Source organism: Tamandua tetradactyla, chromosome 5, assembly GCF_023851605.1.
Source record: "Tamandua tetradactyla isolate mTamTet1 chromosome 5, mTamTet1.pri, whole genome shotgun sequence".
Lineage (NCBI taxonomy): Eukaryota > Metazoa > Chordata > Mammalia > Pilosa > Myrmecophagidae > Tamandua > Tamandua tetradactyla.
The window spans coordinates 83,255,787-83,271,626 of record NC_135331.1 but is presented as its reverse complement, the minus strand read 5'-3'; the positions used below and the strand labels follow the sequence as shown (position 1 = coordinate 83,271,626).

Here is a 15,840-nt window from a genome sequence, read left to right as displayed (position 1 = left end):
TCCAGTCCAGAATACTCCCAAGATAAAAGAATATGCCAGACAGAAAATTAGACATGAGTTTACTTAGGGATGTGCTAACTGGAGAAAATTCTTCCAAATGGTGGCAAGTTGGGAAATGAAGTCCATGTCATTCCAATAACTAAGAAAGAAAAGAGAAAGGGCATGCCAAGAGGGCAGCTTATACAGTTTAATGGAGTCCCATGAGATTTGGTTAGAACAGGGTTTCAGCTGACTCTTAGGGGATATGGAGTAAGCACAAAAGGGGATTTTTACATAGTTTGACCTTTAAGTTCTGCCTCTACTTAATAGGCAGCAGCATGCAGTGAATTGCTCTCAAAATGAAAGAGAGCTGAAGGTCTGGGCCTTGACACCTTACTACTATGTAATTATATTTTCACATACACAATGTCCATGCAAAACAAGTATCATCACTACCTAGAACCATGTTCAAGAATATCAGAAACATGACAATATTTTGCAAAGGAACATCTTTACATAAGATATGAGGGATTAAGAGACAAAAATGATTTATTAGGGAAATCCTGGTAAATGCATACTCTATGTGCTGAATAATTTCCTTTGATGTCTAAAATTGTCCATTGGAATGGAAAATCTTCCTCATTAGGTTGCCTAATGCTCCCTTGACATCCTTATTCCTAAGGCTGTAAATGAAGGGGTTGAGAGTAGGAGTCACCACTCCATAGAAGAGGGCCATGAACTTCGGCTGGTCCCTTGAGATGGATGAGGGAGGCTGCAGGTACATGCTAATGGCTGGGCCATAAAATAAGAAAACAACAATGAGGTGAGAAGTACATGTACCAAGTGCCTTTTTCTTTCCTGCAGAGGAGTTCATCTTAAATACAGCATGTCCAATACAAACATAGGATGCAAGAATTAAGCAGAGTGGAATAGCTAACAGAAAAATGCACACAAGTGACAGTGCAAGCTCATTAGCACTCTTCTCTCCACAGGCAGTCTTTATCAGAATAGGAATCTCACACATCACGTGATCCAGTTTATTCAGGCCACAGAGTGGCAACAGTAATGTAACAGAAGCCTCTGAGACACCAAAAGTCATACCACTCAGCCACACAATGGATACTAATAGAATGCAGAGGCGCTGATTCATGATGAGTGTGTAATGGAGAGGCCTGCAGATGGCCACATAACGATCCAAGGACATAAGACCCAAGAGTAGACATTCTGTTCCCCCCATTATGTGGAAGAAATAAAGCTGAATTGCACACCCTATATAGCTGATGGTCTTCTTAGAGCTTCCAAGGTTAAATAGCATCTGTGGTACAATGCTTGCAGTATAACATATGTCCAAAAAGGAAAGGTTAGTGAGAAAGAAATACATGGGACTATGGAGATGGGGGTCTAATGTAGATACCAGGATGATGGAGATATTTCCAATCACGGCCATAGGATATGTTATGAGAAGAATAATGAATAGAGGAAGCTCTAGCCAAGAGTGATCAGTGAAGCCTAGTAGAATAAACTCTGCAGGGTGACTTCCATTAATTAGTCCCATCATCTTCCATTTGCAGTGCAAATCTATACCTTGGAAGTCCTAAGAAATACAGAATTATGAAAAATGGTAAAACATAATTTGCTTTGATTATCCACTCATGGTAAGTAGAGTGCAGTAACTCAAGGTGCAGTTAAAGATCTAGTACCATGTAATCCTAAACCACACTGCAAACTAAGTGCTATCACCTATGCAATTAACTTATCCACACTGAATTTCATCCTCCATATTTTGGGAATAGTAATAAATATCTCCTTAAATTGTGATGAGGATTAAATGAAAAGTATATGTGAGTGTTTTCTTGAATTTGCAAAACAATGGTTTTGAAATTTGGCTTGTAAAAATCAACAAGATCTATTTGTTGAGGGTGTGTTTATTGGGTATCTTTCTCTTGGGAACAATGACATCTAAAATTGAGAGTATTAATGGACTGTGGACTTTGGGTATTATACATGATGCTTGACTAATGCAGGTGGCTGAACGATGCACTGACTGAGAGTTAGATTGGTGAACAATGTTGTATACATATACATGCTGAATACTGTATTGCTATGAAAAGAAATGAAGTTGTGAGGCATACAATGATGTGAATGAACCTGTGGGACATTTGGTGAGGCAAAATAAGCCAGCAATGAAAGAAAACTTATTGTATGGTCTCCTTTAGAAAATGCTTATAAGAAAAGAGGGGACTAAACTGTAAGTTTTTATAACAGACACATTTAGTCTGGAGAGGTAGTTATTATTTCTGGATTTTGAGAGTCTGTTTGACATATCTATCATATGGTATTCAAAGATAAGAATGAAGCCAATCAAACTGGGATTAAGTTAATTCAGAACACAGGGGGGAAGAAAGACAGTGTATATTTTAGAACCACACCTACTCTTTGAGGCAAAAGGAAGAAATTTTCATTTTGTCTGGAAACCAAACTTTCTGTAGCACATAATCTAACCCAACCTGTCCGTATATCTCATTTAAACAATCAAAACACAGGGAACCCAGAATAAGAATGTGGGTCTTTAATCCTGTATAGCTTAATGTAATGCCTGGATGCATCCTAGAATATATTAAAAAGTATTGGCAAAGTCTCTTAAGGCATGGGATAAAAAATATGGAATTATTAAACTTTACCATCAGGGAAACCCCTGAAGCTGTGCCAAACACTAGGCACACCCAAATCAAAAGGCCAAGCCCTTGATCTTGAGGCTTACTCTTGTGAAGCTTATGTGAGTAGTGGAGAAGCTTATCCTACCTATAGGTAGGTAGGTACCTATAGGTATGCTTAAGAGTTACTTCTGGAGGACCTCTTTTATTGCTCAGATGTGGCCTCACTCTCTCTAAGCCCATTCCTATAAGTAAGTCATTGCCATCTCCCCTGTGTGGGACATGACATACAGGGCTGAAAGTATTTCTGGTGGTGTGGGAGATGACTCCCTGTAGTGAGTCTGTCCCTGGCACTGTGGGTTCAATACTTCCATCCTGACTAAAGTGGGGAAAAGAAATGTAACTAACAAAGAATCAGTGGCTGAGAGAGTTCAAATAGAGTTGAAAGGCTACTCTGGATGTCACTCTTATGCAAGCTTCAGTTAGACATTGTTACTTAATCATAACTTGCCAAACCACAACCAAAATCATTCTGGCCAATCATAAAGAACATATAGGGCAATACATAAGATTCTTCAAAGATTCCATGTGCTAGAGTAACTTTCCAGAAACCTACAGTTTCCCAGATAGGTCCTTGGACCAGATTCATCCTGAAATCTAGAGGGCCCAGTCTCTGCAGAACATCTGCTAGTTCCATCTCCCTACCCCATATTATTTACATCCCCTTCAACATGAAAAATTTAGAATGGGTATAGCCCAATACCCCTAAAGAATGGGATAGAAAGATTAAAGGTCATGGTGGAGCTATACAGAGAAGGTAGGGTTTAACAAATGTATATGATTGTTGAATCATTAAATTGATATTTCTTTTAGACTCCAGTATCTTAAAGCAGCTAGAAGTAAAAACCTAAAATTGTAGAATTGCAACCTATACCAAACTCTGAAATCTGCTCTACAACTAATTGTTGTGCTGTGATTTTAAATTTACTGCTTTTTTGTATATATATTTTATTTTTCACAAAAATGAAAAAAGTCAATAGTGATGATAAAAAATATTTATTCCTTCTAGCCTCTTATATTCTGAAGCAGCTAGTAGAGAAAAATCTGAGATGACGGTATGGTAGCCCAGGAGAAACTCTGGGATCTGTCTTGTAACTACTTATTGAAGAGTGCTTTGAAAACTATTACCTTTTTCTTTCTTTGCCTGGTATATATGTTATATTACACAATAAAAAGTTTAAAAAATAAAAAATAAATAAAGACATGCATGAAAGCAATAATAATAATAATAAATCAGGAATGGGGGAAAAATACCCCCACATAAACTATGGACAATAGTTATAGTCCTGCTTTACTAATCTTTCATGAATTGTAATAAATGCAAATACTGTTAAAAATAGAATTACCAAAAAGTGTTAACATCAAATGTAACAAGCTTTCCACACAAATTCAAATATTGGTAGTGGTTTGGTATAGGAGAATTCTGTATTTTATGTATGATTGTTCTGTAAACCCACAACTTCTGTAATCGCAAATATAAATAAATAAATAAATAGATAGACAGATAGATAGATAGATAGATAAATAAATGCTGTTAAAATGCAGATTATTGGTTTTTGTCTCCAAGTGTCTCAAAGAGTAGATTCCTCATGGAGCCCAGGAATCATTAGATTCATTTACTGAAATACTGTTGTAAAACATAACTAAAATTTCAAGAAGCTTCAGAGTATTGAGGTAGCAATATTAGAAGAAGGAGTATATAACCAGAAGATGCAATAATCTTTCAGTTAGTCTTCACTGGCTCCCAGATGTTCATGGAATAATCATGTAGTCTCTACAAGAATTAAGAAGACTTTAACTGAAAGACATATAATATTCTAATGTGGAATTAAGCAAGAAACAAATACAATTTAGATTCCATTTTTTCAAGTATAAATTGAGAGAGTTGAATTATATGACATACATTTCCCACACTTGGGAATTTTTTTGCAGCACTTTTTCTTCACATAAGTATTTAGTTTAAACTTTAGGCAGTTTAATTTTCATGTCAAATTTTAGCAAATATATCATTCCTCTAGGGGTTTTCTTTCATGAAGCTGGCTTATCATTCTGTTTAATACAAGAGTTTGGAGAATTATCAATGACCAATAATTGTTCATAGATATAGACATAAGTTATAAATAAATAAATAAGTATATATGTAACTAACAAAGTATTATTATTATATATATATAAATCCAGGAAGTTGTTGTCAGAAGAGAAGTCTGTATCTCAATTCAGCTCAGATACTTATTCAAGTGAAGAAATTACTTTTTATTTTTGGGCCATGCTCTTTTTTGTTTTCTAGAAAAAAATAGCTTATTAAGATTACAAAGGTAGTCAAATGAATTTTCATTTTGACAAAGACTAATAGAGGACTGGGGTTTTTATTTGTTTGTTTGTTATTGATCCAATTACCAAATTTATTTCTAAAAATTGTATACCATTTACATTTTCATTTAATTGGGGGTAATCATTTTTCTCCATCCTTAAAAATATTGGGTGATACTTTCTAAAAATACTATTGTATTCACTGTAGTATGTTGAATTATGTACCCCATGCAAGGTATGTTCTTAATTTCAATTTACATTCCTATAGGTGTGAACTCTTATATAAGTAGGATCTTCTGAGGCAGTTATTTTTAGTAAACATGTGACCACTTGAATCAGGGTGATCTTAATCCATATTATTGGAGGCCTAAAAAACAAAAAAGAAGAAACTGGAAGCCAAGAGTCTAAGAAGGCCACTTGGGAAGAAGCTGAAAGTCAGTGGAAAGCAAACTCTTCCTCTCTCTCCCTTTGTATCTGCTTTCTGGTTTCCACTGGCTCCCAGTTTTGTTGTTTGTTTGTTTTTTTTAAATGTAAAATTGTGTTTTGTGAAATCTTCTGTAAAAAAATCTTCTGTAAAATGGGGATGTTCCAAAAAGAAGTTATGACACAGCATATCAGTGTCAAAATGGGGAGTTAATTTGCTAGTCAATTAGTAGAGAAAGCATAACAGACTACACTGGTAGAATTTCAGGGCACAGCTTTTACATTCTATACTTCATTGAATTCTCAAAGCTACCCTGTGAATGATCACACAAAGTTAATGAGGGTAAGATGTGAACACTGCCCTTTGATCACTCACTGTTTTAAGCCAGGTCTGTGTATGACAAAGATAGAATAAAAATAATTTCATCTATAAAGAGCCGTCATGTGGCAAACACTGCAGTAGTCTTTTAACATGTATTAATTTATTTAATGCTGATCCCCAACTCTAATGCCATAGTAATTTTTAGAATCCCTCATTTAAGATATTGTTTACAATTGTTTCCTACTGTCTGCTCTAATGATGAAAAGTAGTTGAGGTTTCAGATGAGGTTGAAAAGTAAGTAGATTATATTTAATCTGAATTTTAACACTCAAGAAAAAGAATCTGCACTTTGGGGACACGTCCTGGATGAGTGCTGCCACTGACAATATAATTTGCCTTTGGCATTACTCAAGATGTTATATGAGTACACTGAATTTATAACAAAACTTGGGTAAGTGAAAATTTCATGTCATACATGGTAATGTGAAATTAAACTATGTTATGAATGAATTTGACTTCTTAAAATATACATTCTAAAATTTCAGTATACTCAAATTATTCAGTACCTGAACTATAAGAACTCTATCACCTGTTCATTTAACACATTTACATTCACCTTTCAAATTTTTTCCACCATGGACCATTGTTCAATCTTTTAAAGATAGTTTAGATATGATCCTCCACGAATTCCACCATAATCAATTATTTTTATCCCTCAAGTATGTTCTCATTAATTTCATTATATATGCATATTTGGGAATTTGTTCTTACAATTCATCATTTGATCTGTAGTCTGTTGAGAGCAGTGACTTTCCCAAGACTTCTTCAACACAGAAATCTTTCCAAGAATGAGGGCTAACTCTAGACATTTCCTTATAGAGACTGCTGCATAGAAGTCAAATCAGTGTGATTTTTTCTTGAACTCTATTTAAGCTCTATGTCTCTATTCTTAGATATATAATCTTCCACGTAATTTTCAGGATATTTTAGTATTTTTAGCTCTTGGATCCCATGACATTTGGAGGTCTCACTTGCAATGATTTTCTATCTTTATTTTACTATGCAGGGATATATTTACCCATACCTGTTTATCATCACTTTAACAAAGTGCCATGGCTTCTTTCCTGTAGAATTGCCCTTTGACTAGTTGCTCACAAATTTTTTAATGCATCTTATTCATATGTCTTTTACACCACACAGATTTATTTTATTTATATTTACCATGATTTTTTTAACTTTCTACATAGCAAAAATTCATATGAAGAAATAAAAGTTGTGTCTATCTGACACTAAAGCATAAGGATGAAACACATGCAAAAGTCAATCCATCAACATTTGACCATGTATTAAAAAGTTTACATGATTAAATGAAGGCTGGAAACTGCATTCAATCAAATATACAGATGTTAAGTTTATTCAAACTAAATGATTGCAAGGCTAGTTTGAGAGAGTGTGAGAGTTGAAGAGATGAATTTCTTACAAAGAGAAACTAGGTGCCATCTATAGCTACTAGGTAGGTGCTCCCAAAATTCAAAGTTCCCTGAAAAGAAATGCTCTTTTCTTTTTTACATGTATGTGATATGCTATGACTTCCCAACATTTTAACATTTCTTATGAATACATGACATTTTCAGAAAATTTTCTTTACTCACCTTATTTTGAGAAATACCACACAACAGGGTATCAATTATGAAGGGGGAAAATTCAGATTTCTACAAACTCCAAGAAGGGGAAACAGTAGTACAAAGGCACATAACTACAAATTATATTCCAACAGTGAGTTTTTTCAGTTTGTACCAAGACACCTGAGAGTGAAAAGCCTGTTAAGTAGACAATCATAAATGAAACCAAGGACACCTTCACTGCTACATTATTTGAATTCTATACCTTAGGCCTTTGGGTATTGGACTCCAACATGTCATTTGTTCTTATCCCATATGGAGGAGCAGAAGAAGTTCCTTGGGACCAAGGTCTCTTAGGAAATGATTCTTGAGTTAAATTGTGTTCCCATTGATTTGAGGTCATTAGGAAGTCACTTCTGTTCTTAAATTTGTTTTTGAAATAAACTCAGTCAAAATAAAATACTGCATTCTAATTTTAAAAAGGATACCTATAAAGTAAAGCTAATTTGGATAAATCATTCTTAGGAACTTAAATGTTAGTTCCTTGAACATCTGTTCATTCACTATTAGAATATATTACAAAAGATTCAATTATTTGTATTCATAGAATAAAGGAGCACAAAGACGACTTGAACTGGGAAGAAAAAAAGTCAGTCAACAAAGTTGTAGCTCTACAATGAAAAGACTGAAGAGTGGAGATAATGTATGTGGATTAATAAGAAATCTGTCTATGCCCTCATAAGGTACGGGAAGAAAAATCTCACTTATTAATTATTAAATTGGGTTAAAAGAAAAATTTGAAATGGATGCTGGGATGATGAAGGATAGAAAATGCTATTATCTAATTTCAATATTGTTCAAAACAATACTTATCTTCATGATGTGTTCAAGGGATACACCTAAAACAATGGTTGAATCTCTTTGAATTCAGAAGAGTTCAGGGTGTATCCATTGTTTTAGGTGTATCCCTTGAATACATCATGAAGATAAGTATTGTTTTGAACAATATTCAATAGTAAGAAACTAGAAGTCATGATCTTGATATTTGGCAAAATGTTATCCTAAGAAGACCTAAAGGGAATGCTGAAAGACACTTTATAATAATAAACTTGAATGCAACATGTAGCTACAAGATGCAATTTTATGTGTGCCTCATAATTTCACAGATAAACTCCAAAGTTTGACAAAAAGGATTATATAAGGAGTCATACACAGAAACACTACTAACAGATTATAATACATTTCTCTTTAAGAAAAATTGAGGAAAAAAATAAGGTTAAACAAATTCAGTACTGTAAATTATTTACTAAATATAGCACAATAAGCCCTTTGGGAGCTCTCAACAAAATTTCATGCACACATAATAATGATACAAATAGCATTTTCAAACCACAATCTAATAAATGCAGAATACATTACAAAATTAAAATACTTCCATTTGGCAATTAAGAACATACTTTTAATCAACTTGAACAAATAAGCACTAAATGTAACAGCAGAACTACGGTGAAAATAATAAAACCATGAAATAGCAGAATGTGTGGAATATATATAAATTATTACTCAATGGAGAATTCACAACCTTTCAGTATTTATCCCAATAAGAATGATACATGGCCATTAGAGAAATGCAAATCAAAACCACAATGAGATATCATCTCACACCCACCAGAATGGCCATTATCAACAAAACAGAAAATGACAAGTGCTGGAGAGGATGCGGTGAAAGAGGCACACTTATCCACTGTTGGTGGGAATGTCAAATGGTGCAACCACTGTGGAAAGCAGTTTGGCGGTTCCTCAAAAAGCTGAATATAGAATTGCCATACGACCCAGCAATACCATTGCTGGGAATCTACTCAAAGGAATTAAGGGCAAAAACTCAAACAGACATTTGCACACCAATGTTTATAGCAGCGTTATTTACAATTGCAAAGAGATGGAAACAGCCAAAATGTCCATCAACAGACGAGTGGCTAAACAAACTGTGGTATATACATACGATGGAATATTATGCAGCGTTAAGGCAGGATAAACTTATGAAGCATGTAATAACATGGATGGACCTAGAAAACATTATGCTGAGTGAGTCTAGTCAAAAGCTAAAAGACAAATACTGTATGGTCCCAATGATGTGAATCGACACTCGAGAATAAACTTGGAATATGTCATTGGTAACAGAGTTCAGCAGGAGTTAGAAACAGGGTAAGATAATGGGTAATTGGAGCTGATGGAATACAGACGGTGCAATAGGACTAGATACAAAAACTCAAAAATGGACAGCACAATAATACCTAATTGTAAAGTAATCATGTTAAAATACTGAACGAAGCTGCATCCGAGCTATAGGTTTTTGTTTTGTTTTGTTTTGTTTGTTTTGTTCTTATTATTATTACTTTTATTTTTTTTCTCTATATTAACATTCTATATCTTTTTCTGTTATACTGCTAGTTCTTCTAAACCGATGCAAATGTACTAAGAAACGATGATCATGCATCTATGTGATGATGTTAAGAATTACTGATTGCATATGTAGAATGGTATGATGTCTAAAAAAAAAAAAACGGTCAGCACAATACTGCCTAATTGTAATGTAATTATGTTGGAACGCTGAATGAAGCTGCATCTGATCTATAGTTTTTTTTTTGTTTTGTTTTGTTTTCTCTTATATATTTTTGTACTTTTTATTTTTATTTGTGTTTTTTCTCTGTGTTATCACTTTATTTCTTTTTCTGTTGTCGTGCTATTTCTTTCTCTAAATCGATGCATATGTACTGAGAAATGATGACCATACACCTATGTGATGATATTAAGAATTACTGATTGCATATGTAGAATGGATTGATTTCTAAAAAAAAAAAAAAAAAAGAATGATACACACATACAAGTAGAAAGCTGAAGAAAATAAAGATTGATAAAGGTAAAATTGGAAATGTTCTTTGAAACAAAATTAGGAAAATAGACAAAACATTCACTAACATAAGATAAAATGGCAGAAAAATTAAGTAGGGAAAGCTCCAAAAAACATGCAAGAATGCACTGGAACCTCTGAGAAGTGGACAAACTTTTGTTGCCATGGCAGACTCAGTGGATTCCTGTCCAAAGTCTGAGCTCTGAACACTCTTTGTCTTCAGATTATATAGGCTAGCAAGCAGGAAATACAGAAGAAGCAGAACTTGCAGAGTGAAAGTTATTGTGGGACTGGGCTGTAAACTCTGGCCCTTAGCTAAATCCTTTGTCTGGAATGCAGGCAGCCCTGGACATGTCTGGGTATGCCTGGACATGACTAAAGCAGATGCAGCAGCCATTTTGTTTCACTACTTTTTAGAAAGCATGCTTTTACATATTTTTGAGAGTACATAAATTCATAAAGTTATTTTAGTACAGAAATACAGCAACAATATTTGGGTTAAATCTATAAACTACCTCATTCCCTGCTTTTGATGATATTATTCATCACATTTTATTTTATAAATGCAACACCATTTTTGCTTGTGGGGACTGGTTCATATTCATGATAGTTTGTGGGGTGCAGGTTTCTGAGATGAAGTAGGTGGGAGGCAGTTTTTCTGTCTACTAAGGCTTCTATAGTTTGACTTATACTGTTTAGTTAAGCAAAGGAGGAGTCAGGGGAGGATAAGACATGTATCAAGCAGCATTAAGACACTTCCAATCAGAGTTTTGAACCCTTCAAAGGTTGAGAACCACCCTCTGAACAGGTTTTTGAGGTCCCAGCCATTCCAGACATGGGCTAGGGTTCTCACATGATTGGTGATTTCCTCTATTACCTTTCCTTGGTCATCTAACTGCAGGCAACAGTTGGAAAGGTTGAATTTTTCACATACACCACCTTTCTTTACTAACAGGTAGTTAAGAGCCAGTCATTTTTAATAAATAGCTGTTCTAAATTTGGTTTGGTGCTGTGCCAACAGCTTTAAAGTACAGGCAGTTTCATTTGTGATTAGTTCTAGCACTGCTTGGAGTTGAGTGATGTGGTTTCACATGTAAATTGGGTTCCAATATCCCCATGACCCATCTTCTGCCCATGTTGCCAGACCATAATACTGGATGATGCACTTGGGAGGCCACTTGTTGTGTTTCAGTTCCCTATCTATATGCCTCTTTTTTGGACTTGGTTATTTTCTGATTCTTAGACTGGGTTTCCTAGTAGTTGCCCTTACTTCAGGGGCATTAGGAAGAATAAAGGGTGGATGGTTCCTAATACACAGGCTCCTGACCATCCTGCAGGTAATTCAGAATAGGATGTCCTGCAACAGATCCAATACAACCCTTCAGGGGCTTTCCAATCCCCTGGAGCTGAAATATAACTCCAAAAACTTTTTAGGGTGGGGAAAGAAGCTAATGGTGATGGATCATAAGCTGTGTGACTTTTATCTGAGCCCCACCATAAGATGACAGTTTTACTCTGATTACAGTACTGTTGCCCCAGACAGATGAGGTTTCCAACTGGAACCTGGAAGTTGTTTCCCCATCTAGCTATACAGTTTTTTCCAAATATGGAAGTTGTCAGTCCCACCTGCTGGTCTGGGCTGGGAGGCAGTTGCATTTACTTTTTCTATTGACATTAGTTCTCTTGTTTCCCATGACCATTGGTCCCCCATATTTGTTCCTCCACAGACATAACAGGAGGAAACATTTAGGGTGGAGGCTACCTGTTTTGCTAGTTGAAAAAACAGATTTTGAGTGCTCATCGGAATGGTTGGGCTGGGGGTTGTTCTTTCATTTCCTTATAGAAGGAAAGGAATACCTGGAATTTTTCTTGATTGTAAGAGTTCATGGTTTTTTAATATAAAGGGTGGGGCCAAGGATGATTTTGAAAGGGGATTTCTTTACTGTGGAGAGCACTGGGACTTCTTTGTTCCACCAGGTATCATGAATATTTTAAATCATAAAATTGATGAGATTGCAATGCCCAGTATGTGGAAAGTTTATTTTTTTCCGAGTACTCCAATTGTAGCTTACAACTAGAGTGGTTAGTTGGTTTTTCTCACAGCAGGGTACCTCATGGGTCCCTTACTTGGAATAACACACAGAATTCAGCCAAGCTTATGGTAGGGCAAGCATTAGAAGGATTAAGGAGTAGAGACACTGCTTATTGGCTTTTTGAAGCAGTGGCTCTGTTTACTACTATTTCTTTTCCACTTTCTTGGAATTTTCATTCTATTACAGTTTCCTACTTGAGCTTGTTAGGGTCATGGCAGACATAGTGATGATCTTCCCTTGGGTTACAGCTCGAGTAAGTGGTCTGCTTGAGGTACAGAAGCCCTTGGAGATACCTTGACACATGTAATGGGTGTGGAGTACCAGGGTGGAGCTAATGGTACTTTCAAGCAGGGCTGTACAGATGCATTCATGGCAGGAGTCTGGGGTGGCTATCCCAAAGGGACCACAGGAAAGTACCAACAAGACTAGGAATAAAAACTATATTTTGCAACTTATATATGAAAGGAGAAGTTACCTGGATATGCATGGTTCCACCAAATTAAAGTAAAATTAGTGTTTGGAAATAATTGCAGGTGACCTACTTCTAGGAGAACTAATACAGCCAAGTGAAAATCAAACACAGAGAGAAGAGTAAGATAAAGAAAATTAGTCCACAGATCCAGCAGGCTGGGGTGCCCATCTGGTGATTCCTCAATCTTTATCAATGCATATATCAGTCAGACCTGGAGCAACTGAAGCAAGGCTCAGAGATCTCTGGCTTTGGCTGTGCATGGACCAGTCAGCTCCAGAGTGACTGGGGGAGGACAGGTAGGTTTCTTATGCAGAGTCAGATGCAGAGGGTTCTTTGGGTTAGTCTGGCACATCCAAGACAGGGTTTAGCCATTTCTGGGCTTCAGCCGAGAGTGGTGGATCCAGAGGATGATCTTGGCAACCTTGACAGCTGTAGGGGTAGAAAGGAGGATGATATAGGACCCTAACAAAGTGGGTCTTAATGCCTGATTTTTCCAATATTTTATCCAGACTTATGGTCCTGGAGTAAAGTAGTGCACAGGGGGTGTTAATTGTAGTGGGAATCTTTCATTTACCCAGGTGTGCAACTGAGACAGAATGGAGGCCCTGGAGTTGCCTTCTTAAAGTTAACTCTTTGAATTGTGTAATATTTCCTTGGAGCTCTTTTATCAGTGGCAGACCATCTGAATAACATTTTGAGAGGGGAAAACCTGATTTGTTTTGTGAGGCTGCAGCTTACTGTCAACAAGACTAAAAGGAAAGCATCAGTCCATTTTAGATTGGTCTCCTGACAGAGCTTCTTCAGATGTGATTTCAGGGTGTGGTTCATTCTCTCCACTTTTCCCAAACTTTGTGGCTTGTATGCTGTGCAGATGTTCCACTTTATGTAGAAGGTTTTGCTGAGATTTTGTATAATTTGGGCCACAAATGCCAGTCCATTGTCAGAGCCCAGGGAGCTCAGCAAGCCATACCATGGAATGATTTCTTTGCACAAGAAATAACTTCCTGAACTTTTTCTTGGTAAGCTGGAATGAGTTCCACCCATCCTGAGAAAGTACAGACTCCTACCAGCAAGTACTGGTATACTCTTGCCTGAGGAGGTTCTGTGAAGTCTCTTTGGATGTTGTCACAGGGCATTTGTCCCACAACTTGAATTCCTGGGGTTTTGGCCCTGGTTGGGGGGTTTTTCAGGCACAAGTTATATGTATAGCACAAACTGCTAGGGTGAGTTGATGCAGCTGAGGAATGTAAAAGTACTGTTGAAGAAACTGCTCTAAGGCAGTTTTTCCATAGTAATTATTCTCATGAACTTGCAAAATCACTGTTGGGCTGAGTGCTTCTGGGATTGCTAATTGGCTATCCTTCAATTTCCACTATCCATTCAGTAAGAGAGCACTGCCTTTTTGACTTAGCCAGGTACATTCAACCTCCAGATATTTTGGCTGTATGCCATTTATAGGCTCCGGTAGACATATTGTTATTAAGGAAGAGAGGATTCCCCTTAAGGCTGTTGCCTTGGTTTCTTCTTCAGCCAGATGGTTCCCATGGGCTATTGTTGCTCTTTCTGACTGATGCCCAAGGCAGTGGATGGTAGTAACCTTTGTGGGGAACCATACCACTTCCAGGAGGGCCAGGATCTCTGGGCTATGCTTTCTTTCCCTTCCCCTGACATTGATCAGTCCTCTTTCTTTGTATAGGGCCCCATGTACCTGAGCAGTATGAAGGCATACCTCGAGTCCGTATAGATGCTGACAATGGAATTTGATCCTAATAGCAGAGCTCTGGTGACTGCTATGAGTTTGGCTTCTTGAGTTGAGGTGTGTAACAGAGGGAGGCAAATTCCACCATTAAGTCCAGAGTTACTGTTGCATATCCTGCCTTCCACTTTCCATTGTGAATAAACTGGCTGCCATCCATGTAGTATTTTACATCAGGGTGGGAGAATGGTTGGTCCTTTAGGTCTGATCTCCTGGGGAATAGTTCTTCCAAGGTTCCTATACATTCATGCTTGGTCAGGCCCTCTCCTCTTGGTGGGAGAGTAGCTGGGTTTAGGTTGCATACAGCCTCCACTTGAATTTGTTGTCACATAAGAAGGCCTGCTATTTCAGCAGCTGAGAAGTGGAGAGCCAATGATGTCCTTTTTTGGGGGGAACTGCCTTGAGTTGGTGAAGGATGCAAAGAGTTAGTTGCTGGCCAAAGGTTACCTTTTCAGCATCATGGGTTAGAGTGACAGTGGTGGTTATGATCCACAGACAGGGAGGTCATCCTTTGGTGACTGAATCCAGTTGCTTTGATAAGCAAGCCATTGAGCAATCCCAAGAGCCTACCTTTTGAATGAGGACCCCAGTAGCTGTTTCCTATTGTTCATGAACATACAAGGTGAACGGTTTGTCAATATCTGGGAGACCCAAGGCTGGTGCTTGGGTGGGTTCCTTCTTTACAGTTTCAATGGCTCTTTTTTGTTCAGTTCCTCAGGGCAGGGGTGAATTTTCAGCTTCTCATATAGTCTCATACAGGGGCTTGACAACTGCACTGAAAATAGGAATCCAGATGTGGCAGAATCCTGCAGGCCCTAGGAACTCATGAACTTGTTGCCAAGATGTGGGTGTAGGTATTTGACAGACAGCTTGCTTTTTGTCAACCCCCAAGTCCCATGTGCCTTAGAAGATGTGAAATCCAAGGAATTTTACTTGTTTCTTATAATTCTGGACCTTTTTTCTAGAGATTTTATATCCTCTTAGATTCCAATGGGCCAGGAGTGCCCTTGTGCCTTCTAGACAGTCTTGTGAGGTTGTCTTGGGTAAGAGTATATCATCCACATATTGGTGCAAAACACTATTATACTTTTGTCATGGAATTCTTCCAAGTCTTTCCCTAGGGTTTGGCTAAATACAGTGGGAGAGTTCTTGAACCCTTGAGATAGGCACATCCAGGTGAACTGTTATTTTCTTCCAGTGCAAGGATGTTCCCATTCAAAAGCAAAAATGTTCTGGCC

The 15,840-nt window shown here is 37.1% G+C and overlaps 1 protein-coding gene across 1 annotated transcript; it reads right to left on the bottom strand.

Moving 5' to 3' along the window:
- Nucleotides 1-586: 586 nt before the first annotated feature.
- On the bottom strand, nucleotides 587-1,534 carry LOC143683165 (olfactory receptor 2B11-like). Its single transcript, XM_077159391.1, has one exon. It carries the CDS (start codon nucleotides 1,532-1,534, stop codon nucleotides 587-589), a length of 948 nt encoding a protein of 315 aa, XP_077015506.1.
- Nucleotides 1,535-15,840: the final 14,306 nt, after the last annotated feature.